Source organism: Cebidichthys violaceus, unplaced genomic scaffold (assembly GCF_023349555.1).
Source record: "Cebidichthys violaceus isolate CVI_PGR_0920_01 unplaced genomic scaffold, fCebVio1.0.p SCAF_66, whole genome shotgun sequence".
In the NCBI taxonomy this organism is placed as follows: Eukaryota; Metazoa; Chordata; class Actinopteri; order Perciformes; family Stichaeidae; genus Cebidichthys; species Cebidichthys violaceus.
Genome location: NW_027176883.1, coordinates 1,052,751 through 1,063,080, shown reverse-complemented (window position 1 = coordinate 1,063,080; position 10,330 = coordinate 1,052,751). Strand labels below are relative to the sequence as shown.

At 41.7% G+C, this 10,330-nt stretch overlaps 1 protein-coding gene across 2 annotated transcripts; it reads left to right on the top strand.

Annotated features, from left to right (window-relative positions):
- Positions 1–3,852: 3,852 nt before the first annotated feature.
- Positions 3,853–9,553, top strand: LOC137890583 (E3 ubiquitin/ISG15 ligase TRIM25-like). 2 transcript variants are annotated; one of them, XM_068734725.1, is made up of 9 exons: positions 3,853–3,952; positions 4,147–4,762; positions 5,416–5,511; positions 5,664–5,897; positions 6,676–6,844; positions 6,939–6,965; positions 7,123–7,179; positions 7,823–8,026; positions 8,980–9,553. In XM_068734725.1, the coding sequence occupies exons 2-9, from the start codon at positions 4,166–4,168 to the stop codon at positions 9,066–9,068; spliced, it is 1,473 nt and encodes a 490-aa protein (XP_068590826.1). In that variant the 5' UTR covers positions 3,853–3,952; positions 4,147–4,165; the 3' UTR covers positions 9,069–9,553. The 2 variants fall into 2 exon arrangements, with proteins under 2 accessions (XP_068590826.1, XP_068590825.1); XM_068734724.1 differs by having other exon boundaries at positions 6,676–6,856.
- Positions 9,554–10,330: the final 777 nt, after the last annotated feature.

The following is a 10,330-nucleotide window of genomic DNA, read 5'->3' as shown; positions in this document are numbered from 1 at the left end:
GACACTTAGTTTTTCATTAGTTACCGCCTTGTGTCACAATTCTCAAGTATTTCTCCCTCTTTCTTATCACAGCCTGTTTCTGGCGCTGCACGCATAAGATATAGCTACAGCATACGTTTCCTGGCAGAAGAGAGCTGCTTGTGACACAATGCTGTTTATATATATATATAAACACATACATTTACACATACATATACTGTATACATATAGATAGATACAGTGAATAGCTTGTTGGCAGTTTAAAATGATATATAATTTCAGAGAGAGAGAGAGAGAGAGAGAGACAAACAGCAACACAAAGGGGAAATAATAAAATGGGACATGATGGCAGAGACAGAGAGAGAGAAAGAGGGACAGGTGAGACCGAGACAGAGATGCACTTCCTCCTAAAATGTGAAGCATTCAATCAAACTAGGAACATTTACTTTAACAAATTCAACTCTGTAATTTCAGATTTTAAAACATGTAATAACAACTCAAAATTAAAAATACTCCTAGGAGAAGGAGATAGGAAGTATCTAGCTGCCCAATATGTCTTAACATGCCACAACATGAGGGACAATGAGTGACACACACACACACACACACACACACACACACACACACACACACACACACTGTATGTCTGTAATTAATAATCAATCTAGATGTTATATTAATGATATTGTATATTAATGTTATTGTGTATTAATATTATTGTATGTTTAATTTTGTTGATGCTTTGGCAATACTGTTTCTAAACTTTCATGCCAATAAAGCTATTGAAATTGAAATTGAAAAAATTGAGAGAGAGAGAGAGAGAGAGAGACACACACACACACACACACACACACAGAGAGAGACAGAGAGAGAGAGAGTGAGAGACACACATACACACAGAGAGACAGAGAGAGTGAGAGAGAGACACACACACACACACAGAGAAAGTGAGAGAGAGAGACAAACAGCAACACAAAGGGGAAATAATAAAATGGGACATAATGGCAGCGACAGAGAGAGAAAGAGCGACAGAGAGAGAGAGAGAGATTTTCCAGACACACATTTTGTTCCATTGCTGCACCGATTCTCAATGAATCCTGCATATTGTTCATGTAAATAAATAAAAAACAACAAAACATGTCTTAGAGTTGCTCTTAGGCTGTGAGACCTTGGTCACCATCAGCTCTTTCATTGTTCAGCTCTTTGTTGATCTTCTGAGCTATTTTCTTCAGTCTGTAGCCTTCCTTCACTGTTATCCCTCCTCTGTCTTTACTCCTCATGTGTGACCTGACAGAGCTGGAGAGCTTCTCTTTGTCAGAGAAGTGATCCTCCACATTAACTCCTTTCACACTTTTAGTTCTCCTCAGAAACCCCTTTATCTTCTCCACGCTGTAGTCTCTAGAGCTCCTACCGCTGCCAGCCTTGTGGTCAGAAGACTCGCTGTCAGCAGCAGAATCCTCCTCCAGACTGGACTCAGGGTCCCCTCCCCGGCTGGACTCAGGGTCTTCCTCCAGACTGGACTCAGGGTCCTTCTCCCGACTGGACTCAGATTTAGCTGCTCCTCTACTTCCTTTCGTTGCCGCTTTCTTCGCCTGTGAGCTTCCATTGTTTTCTTTCTTTTTCCTCTTCCGCTGAGGGACTTTGATCTGCTCCTCGTCTCCCTCCATGCCCACCTCACTGCCTTCCCCCACCTGTCCTCCATTACTCTCCCTCCCCACCTGTACCTCACTTGCCTCCTTCTCCCTCACCACCTGTACCTCACTCGTCCCCTCCCCCCTCACCTCCTTAACCCCACTCATCTCCTCCTTCCTTACCTCCTCAACCCCACTCGTCCCCTCCTCCCTTACTGCCTTAAACCCATACGTCCCCTCCTTCCTTACCTCCTTACTCCCACTCGTCCCCTCCTTCCTTACCTCCTTAACCCCACTCGTCCCCTCCTTCCTTACCTCCTGGACCCCACTTGTCCCCTCCTGTCCATCTTGTTTGTCTGTTCTGCCCTCCTCAGAAGCTTTCTGGTTTTGGTTCTGATCTTTATGAGAACCGTGTTTTCCAGGACAGGCTCTGCTCTGATGGCCCCGTTTCCCACAACTGAAACATTTAGAATCCTCAGTTGTTGCAAAAATTACATAATCAAAGTCCTCCACTGTGACTGTGAACACGAGGTCCACCTGTCTGCTCCTGTTCTTGGGGATCATGAGGAGCTGTCTCCTGTGAGACACCACGTGCCTCAGAAGTGGAGACTTGGCCCCAGATGACATCTTCTTAACTTTAGACACGATCGTTCCATGTCTGGACAGCTCTCTGGTTATCAGCTCATCCTTGCTGAACGGTGGCACGTTGGAAACAGTGACTCTTACCGCCGGGTCGCTGAGAGGATAGACGGGTAGGAAGCCGCCGTTCACCTCGATCCCGCTGTCCAACACCAGTTCCGTATCCTCTTCGGCAGGCACGTGCACAGATAGACCCCTAGTGGTGCTCAAGCACCTGCCCTTTTGCCCTGAATGAGAAAAGTGCCCCTTCTACTGGAGCCCAATTTTTTCTTCATTCATCAGTATTTAAGAAAAAAAATTACTCTCTCTGTCATCAATTCCCCCCAAATGTGTTTTGATATTTGACGGGGCATTTATTTGAGTTCTTGTGAGAATTTCGCCCGACATGCTCCGCGGCGCTCACAAGCCCCCGCCGCGCCCCACACACACACACACACACACACACACACACACACTTAGTGCTCATGCAGTGCTGAGCGCCAGGCCAAACGGGTGCAGCCTACTTCTTCTCTGACCCGCAGCATCAGACAAACAGGTAATGACGGTGTTTGTGCAATCCCCCGACGTTGTTTGGTGATAAATTAACCACAACATTAGCGCCGCTGAAAACATTACATCACAACTGGTCCGACGTTTCCTAAAAAAATAAACAAACAAAAAACTCACGAAATCCGTGATTTCAAAGCCTTGTCCAGCTGTTTACTGACATTAGTCATGTTTAATGAAGAGAGAGAGGGAGAGATATACAGGCAGGCATCTTCTTTGTGTTGTTGTATAAATGCCGTTTAGACAATTTCGAAAGTATGTTGATCAGTATGTAGTATGTAGCCAATCATCTTTATTCATAAGGAAAATGTAAGCTAGTTGTCTAATCTAGCTAGTTTTTATTTTTTATTTTTTGATTGCATTTGGCTCAATATGGCCTTGTTTTGTCTGTTTTTGCCTGTTATTCATTTATTTATTCAATTAGATAATTTGAGTTAGTTTGTTAACAACAATAAATATATAAGTTGAAAATATCCTACTGTGTTTTTTATTTATTTATTTATTATTATTATTTTTAATTTCATAAATAATTTTGGCGATGGGTGCCCTTTTTTTTGGTTTGAGCACCTGCCCCCCAAAATGTCTGTGCACGTGCCTGCTCTTCGGTATCACAAAACACGATCACCGCACCGTTCATCCGCGCAGCGGACCTCACGTTGCTGTGACCGATGAGCTCCCCCACTGCCAGGCTGCAGTCCTCCACCGAGCACGGGAAACGCGGCGGGATCTTCACGCCGTGTTTCCTCGTTAGTTTGGTGAAGTCCATGGCGGCGTGCAGCACGCCGACCAGCGCGTGCTGATCGGCTGCAAACACCACCAAAAAAAGCCCTAAAAACCCCCAAGTGTTCACACAAACACCGTGAGCCCTACACCACAATACACTGTCATATGCAACGTTAAAAAACGAAGAAAAATCGCTATTAATCATTCTCAAAACACGCTCCGAAAACTCACCACTCCCTCCACTCAGAGAGAGAGAGAGAGACACACACACACACAGAGAGAGAGAGAGAGAGAGAGAGAGAGAGAGAGAGAGAGAGAGAGAGAGAGAGAGAGAGAGACAGAGAGAGTTTAGTCAGAAGTCATGATGAGATAACACAGTTTGTATTGCCTGACTTAGTGCCAGTGAGCTGGAGTTACCTGCACCAGCGTCAAAGGTATGTGGGGGTAAATAATATACAAGAGATATTTAAGAAGAATACTGTGAGTAGGTGGATTGTATGTTATTGGTATACACTCGGGAGAGGTATGTTTCAAGGTATTTTGGGGGCGATTGGTGTTCAATAAGAACATAATAGCGGCATTGGGGAAAAAACGTCCCAGAAGTTAAGTTTCGTTTCTGCCCTCGCAGCCTCTCGTGACGCTTCATCATGGCCGAAATGGACGCGAGTCCGTTTTCTCTGATTAGTCTGGAGGATGAGCTGACCTGCAGCATCTGTCTGAGTACCTTTGACTGTCCGGTGACCATCCCCTGCGGACACAACTTCTGCCAGGGCTGCCTCCTCGCCACCTGGAAGGACTCCTACAGCTGTCCTCAGTGTCGGACCCACTTCCCCACCAAACCGGAGCTGAAGAAAAACACGGTCCTCAGCACCGTGGCGGAGACCTTCAGCTTGAGGACGAGCAAGAGCGAGGCCAGCCTGACAGCAGAGGAGAGCAAAGGCGAGAAAGAGGACATCATACTTTGTGATACATGTATGGAAGCAGAAGCGTCTCAGACCTGCCTGACCTGCATGGCCTCTTTCTGCGAGGAGCACCTGCGGCCTCACCGGGAAAACCCGACCTATAGGCTCCACCAGCTGGGTCAGCCCCTCAGGGACCTGTCGGAGCGGATCTGTCCGGACCACCACAAGCTGATGGAGCTTTTCTGCAGCCAACACAGCCGTCCTATCTGCAGCCTCTGCCTCCAGCAGGTGCACAAAGGCTGCTCCTTCATAACCCCCGAAGAGCAGAGGAACCTGAAAGAGGTGTGTGTGTGTGTGTGTGTGTGTGTGTGTGTGTGTATGTGTGTATGTGTGTGTACTTGTACATCTATTTTTGTGAGGACTAATTGTGAGTTTTCAACCTTCAGAGGGAGGACTGTGTAGAACGTGAGGACATTTAGCAGCTAGCCTGGCTCTGTCCATATGTACAAGATATAATCGTTTAATTAGTGAGCGCTGGAGGTGCTGATAGGCAGATTAGTTGTACCTTTGGACAGAGCCAGGCTGGCTGTTTCTCCATGTTTTCTGTCTTTGTGCTAAGCTAAGTTAGCTGCTGGCTCCCTCTACACTTACTGTAACGTTACAGACATGGGAGTGATATCAATCTTCCCATCAAACTCTCTCTAAAACAAACTTAGTGGACAATAAATGGACAATAAGAGGGACATTTATTACTATGGTTTCAGGCATTCAGGACTATCACAGTAGGCTGTTATAAATACACTTTAGCATCATAAAAACATGTGACCCTTGGTACTGCCGAGTAAGCTGCAGGAATAAAGCAGATGGTGTCCATGTAATATAAAAAGGATTATTTGCATTTTGTTCTAGGCCCTCAATTGAGGCTGTAGCAAGTGAGCCAAACATAAACATATTTTTCTGTGTACTGAAGCTATGTTCCATATCTGTCTTTGTAGCTTGGCCTGAGAGACAAGCTGGGTTTGCTGGATGGGAAAATTGGGAAGACTGAGACTGTTGTGTTTCAAATAAATGACACGCAGAGCAAGCTGAAGGTAATTTTTTATCTATTATATTTCAAATCAATGAGGTATTCATTTACCAACTCAAACAAGATGGCAATTACATCATGTCAGATTGTCCATTTAATTAGGCTTCATGTTCATGTATTTATTCATGGCTCCTCTCGTTGTCCTTTTTTTTTTAGGAAGCAGCAACCAAAAGAAAGACCACATTGGCAGCTGTGCATCAGCAGATGCGGGATATGTTGGACCAAGAAGAACGTCAGGCCCTGCATGACGTGGACCACGAGCTGGACATTTGCCAGAGAAATCTTCGGGAGCACGTGAAGAGGTTGACTGACAGTACTGTCAAAATGACAAAAGCCAAAGAACAAATCTACGGCCTGCTGAATCAATCCCATACCTTTGCCTTTCTTCAGGTGGGATGAACATTGTCACAGGAAGATGACGTAGGGGAGGGAAAAGAGAGGGACATTGAGGTTCAGCCTAAAGCCAAGTGAGACAGAATAAACTGTGCAGGGAGAAATGACAATTAAAATGGGAAACAGGCTCATGTCATATACACTTGAAATATTCTCATGTTATTTTAAAATTGCTGTTCTTTATGCATACCTGGGACAGCATGTTTGAGGCGAGAAAGAAGGAAGGAAGGAATCGGCCTGTATGGTATGTGGGTGGATGTGGCAGCCAACACAATTTGTATTAAAGCGAATGTGTTGAATTTTCACTTGAGTTGCAGCAATTTGTAGATTAGGAAATGAATAGGCAACTATTGATTTTATTTCGATATTATTTCTGTTTTATGTTGATTTCATTTTGATAACTTTTGCTGGTTCCAGCTTGTGAGGATTTGATGTTCTCAGTGATATATGATTGTGATTCAGATGTCTTTTGGTTTTGGACTTTAAATTGAAAAAAAAACAACAACAATTTCAATCTGCCAGCCTGAGCTGTTGGGTGTTATAACTGGTAGTTTTCACTATTTACTGAAATGAACTATTATTGAGAAAATGATATGTTGATTAATGGATAAACTAAATACTCATCAATTGCGGCTCTAATTTTAACATTTGTGACTTGGGCCCCAGAGGTAATATCGTAACAAGGATAGACAATGGATGCTGCTATACCCTGAACCTACTTAAGCCATGTCTTGCAGACACATCCCATTAATAAGCATTTTTTTTCTCCTTACAGGCTTCAACTGACTTCCAAGCTACAAAGTTTAAAGACCCTTCTGCCCCTCGAATCACCCTGGACTCCAAGAAGGTGACGGCAACACAGGCCTTTTCTGCTCTCCTGAAGGAGCATCTGACAGAGATCCTTAAACAGCCTGTTGAGGCCAGACTACTCAAACTTAAACCAGGTGACTGTGCAGGTACATTTTTAGCGGGAGATTTTACATTTGGAAATGTATTATGAATTTATAATGAAGCCAATCTTGTCCAATTGTGTTGCAGAACTTAGGACTGAGATTTTTGCATCTGGTGAGTTTGTGTCGTGAGAGATACTGGAGATTAAATTAAGTGTTGACTTTATTAACGCTTTGTTGTTGTGGTGGGGGGGGGGGCTACTAGAAATATACAATGATTTGCCTTGAGTCCCTAAGATGTTCTAATTGTAGTCCATTTATACCGTTCACAGATAAAAAAGCAGTTCCTGTCTCAGCACCTGCAAGTACTGGATCTCAAACTGAATCTGGTATATTAATCTCTATGAAGGTTTTTTATCTAAATACAGTAGTATCTACTGTAGTCAACATGTGCTTATCATAAAATATCTGCCCATGTGTATGATAAACATTCACACAGTACTGCACAGCCTTTAAGTCACAGAAAACAATGATAAATCTGTGTATTTTTGCTAGTCAATATATGAATGTAGTGTGCTTACCTACATTTTGAGAGACGTATGAAGGTATTACTTGCACATATAGATAGATACTAACTTTATTGATCCCGCGAGGGGAAATTATTTTGTTACAAGCAGCAATAGGTTACAGAGCAGCAATAGGCCACAGGTAAAAAATCTTATTATATAGAAAGAAAAAAAAGAAAAAGAAAAATACAAGAAAAATACACGTCAGAAAAAAAAAAAAAAAAAAAAAGAAAGAAAAAGAAAAATACACGTCACAATATATACAATTATAATATAGTAAAGATGTTATATAAAAAATGCAAACTATATACACAGTGAATAGAACAGAATAATATTAAATCAACTAAATAAACAGTAGTGCAGAGGTTTAATGATTTGATTTGGCCCGAGGTACATATGTGCTTTGATAGGGCTAAAAAAAAAATTTGACTAGCACTATCGTTTCCTTTCACTTTCTCTGTTTCAGAAGTGACCAAGCCTTCAAAGCAGAAAAGGAAGCCCAGGTCGCACAGTCCTGGTCGTCCACTCATCCATCCAGCCTTCCAGCCAGTTCCTGGACAAATGTATTCTTTCATGGGGTCACCAGCAGGCTGGAATCCACCTCAGTATGGTCAGGGCCAGCCACCAGGCTATTTTCAGGGTCCCCTATTTATGCCAGGACAAAATACAAGTAAGTTATAAAACACACACACACACACACACACACACACACAATATCAAGAAGATATATATTGATCTCAATAGTATGATACAAAACAACTGGAGCAGACAGACAGATATTTAACCCTGGGACACTGAGATTGTTTCACTTCTCTTCTTAAAACATTTCAATGATCCATGCTAAACCATGATGGTATGAATTAGTGTCAGGTAATAATAGCTACCCTTTAAGCATGCTCTTAAGTGTGGTCATTATATATGTTTTGTATTTTAACTCTATTGTCTTCTCTTATTTTTCTGTTGTAATCTGCGATCAATTTCTGGCACGAGAATTTCCTTCGCGATCGATAAGAGTTCTTTTTTTAATCTTATCGTATCTTAGGACCTGGTTCATTACAAGCATACGGGACACTTTATTAAGTGCGCTGCATTAACTTAAAGGCGGGGTGAAAAGCATCTCACTGCCTCCCCTGACATGCTTTCACGCGTGTTTGAATTGGGCGTTGTTGTTTTTCTAAAGGCATCAGTCATCAGTATTTACTGTGAGCCCAGTGAACATGTAGATCAGTGTGTTACATCAGTTTAGTAAAGAACCGTCTCATGGGCTGTGCCTTGAGCCTCAATGGCTTTGCACCTTTTTTTTTTTTTTTTTTTTTTTTTATGACTGACTGTTCATGACCCAACATGCTTCTGAAATGAAATAGTATACTGTATATTAACCTCTGTGAAGGTATATGTGTGTCTTCATTACGCAAACAAAACAAAAAAAGTTTTGAAAGCAAATTTCTCGCACCGCAATCAAAAATCAAGTTTGTAAGTGAAAATATATAAACTGAGAATACGTTTTTCACACACACACACACACACACACACACACACTTCAAGTATCAGTTTGGCAAGTGGCACAATTCTCACAATATGAGCGAACTACAACAGAAACCTTTTTGTATATTTTCCTTTCAGAACAAGACAAAAGGCCCCACAATGCCCCAGGAGGAAATGTGCCAAGTGCAAAAGGACTTGACTCCCAACAATTCTACAACCCCAGATGAATCGATAGCCTCAAACATAACTGACACTAGCAGACATCTTAAACATCATAGACACACAAAGCCAGCCTTTGGCGCTTATTTGCATTACTTTATACAATAGTCACTGGATATGCATTTGCTTTGAAATAAGTCAAAGCAAATTGAGATCAGCATTTGTTAAATTGGTAAATGATTAACAATATGATCAGTGTGAAGGTTTTATTCTACCCAGCATTACTGTATTCTGTCTAGGAGTCATGGGAGCAGTGTCCCCCCCCCCCCCCTCAAATTCTTCAAGAAATATATAATATGACAATTAAAACACAGAGACATGTTGCTTATTTATGAAAATATTTATGGGAATGTCTTCAAATTCAAAAGATCGCTTCATTACATTCAATCAAAATCTGTTTTTGTCACCTGTAATAACAATTTCACCAAACCCTCTTTACTCGCATTTTTTGTAAACAGCTATGATTTACATGACTTGCCAATAAAAGCTTATTCTCTTACTTTGTATTCTCATTCCTGTTAGAGGCCACATAAGGACCATATCGTGGTCAAAGTAAAATGTTTCTGCACATTCTTATCAACTTTTAGGTTTCTCTTATCTCTATAGATATTTGACTGCAAAAAAAGTAAGCATATTCAAATATATACATTAACTAATAATCAAAGCATTTTGGTACACAGTGAAATTTGCCTTGAGGAACTGAGTCGATATAAATACAGTTCTGTATCTGCCAAGATTCAACAAATAAACCAACAGGATTGAAAGGGAAACATTCAAAACATCACGGCCATGTTGCTCCACCCTCAACAAGAAAACAAGTAACGGCCTTTAGCCACGCGAGCAAACTTCTGAGGCGTCATCATCAATACAACAGGAAACACTTTAGTTGGATGGTTTAAAAATGGAGAGACCACTTTGCTATCGTTAAATCCTCCAGACTAGCAGCATTGTAAAGGTGAATCAAAAGGGTAATCCTGGGATCAGCTCATCAGGCTCAGCTCTGCGTTGTCGACTCAGAGCGAAGCTGAATAATTATGAAGGTAGATTTGTGTCTTTATTACGCAAACAAAAAAATATGTTTTGAAAGCAAATTTCTCGCACTGCAATCAAAAATCAAGTTTGTAAGTGAAAATATATAAACTGAGAATAAATTATTTGTTAGTTTTGCTTATGAAACTATAATTTTTGGTTGCAAAACAAAAACCTCTGCTTTCAAAACGAAAAGCTACAGTTTCAATACCAAAAGCTATGGTTTCAAAACCAAAAGCTA

Bases quoted from the DNA above. Each gene is read 5' to 3' on its own strand.
- LOC137890583 (XM_068734724.1), top strand. From the start codon at position 4,166: ATGGCCGAAATGGACGCGAGTCCGTTTTCTCTGATTAGTCTGGAGGAT. The intron at 5,512-5,663 runs GTAATTTTTTAT...TTTTTTTTTTAG, and splicing joins ACACGCAGAGCAAGCTGAAG to GAAGCAGCAACCAAAAGAAA. The intron at 7,180-7,822 runs GTATATTAATCT...TCTCTGTTTCAG, and splicing joins TGGATCTCAAACTGAATCTG to AAGTGACCAAGCCTTCAAAG.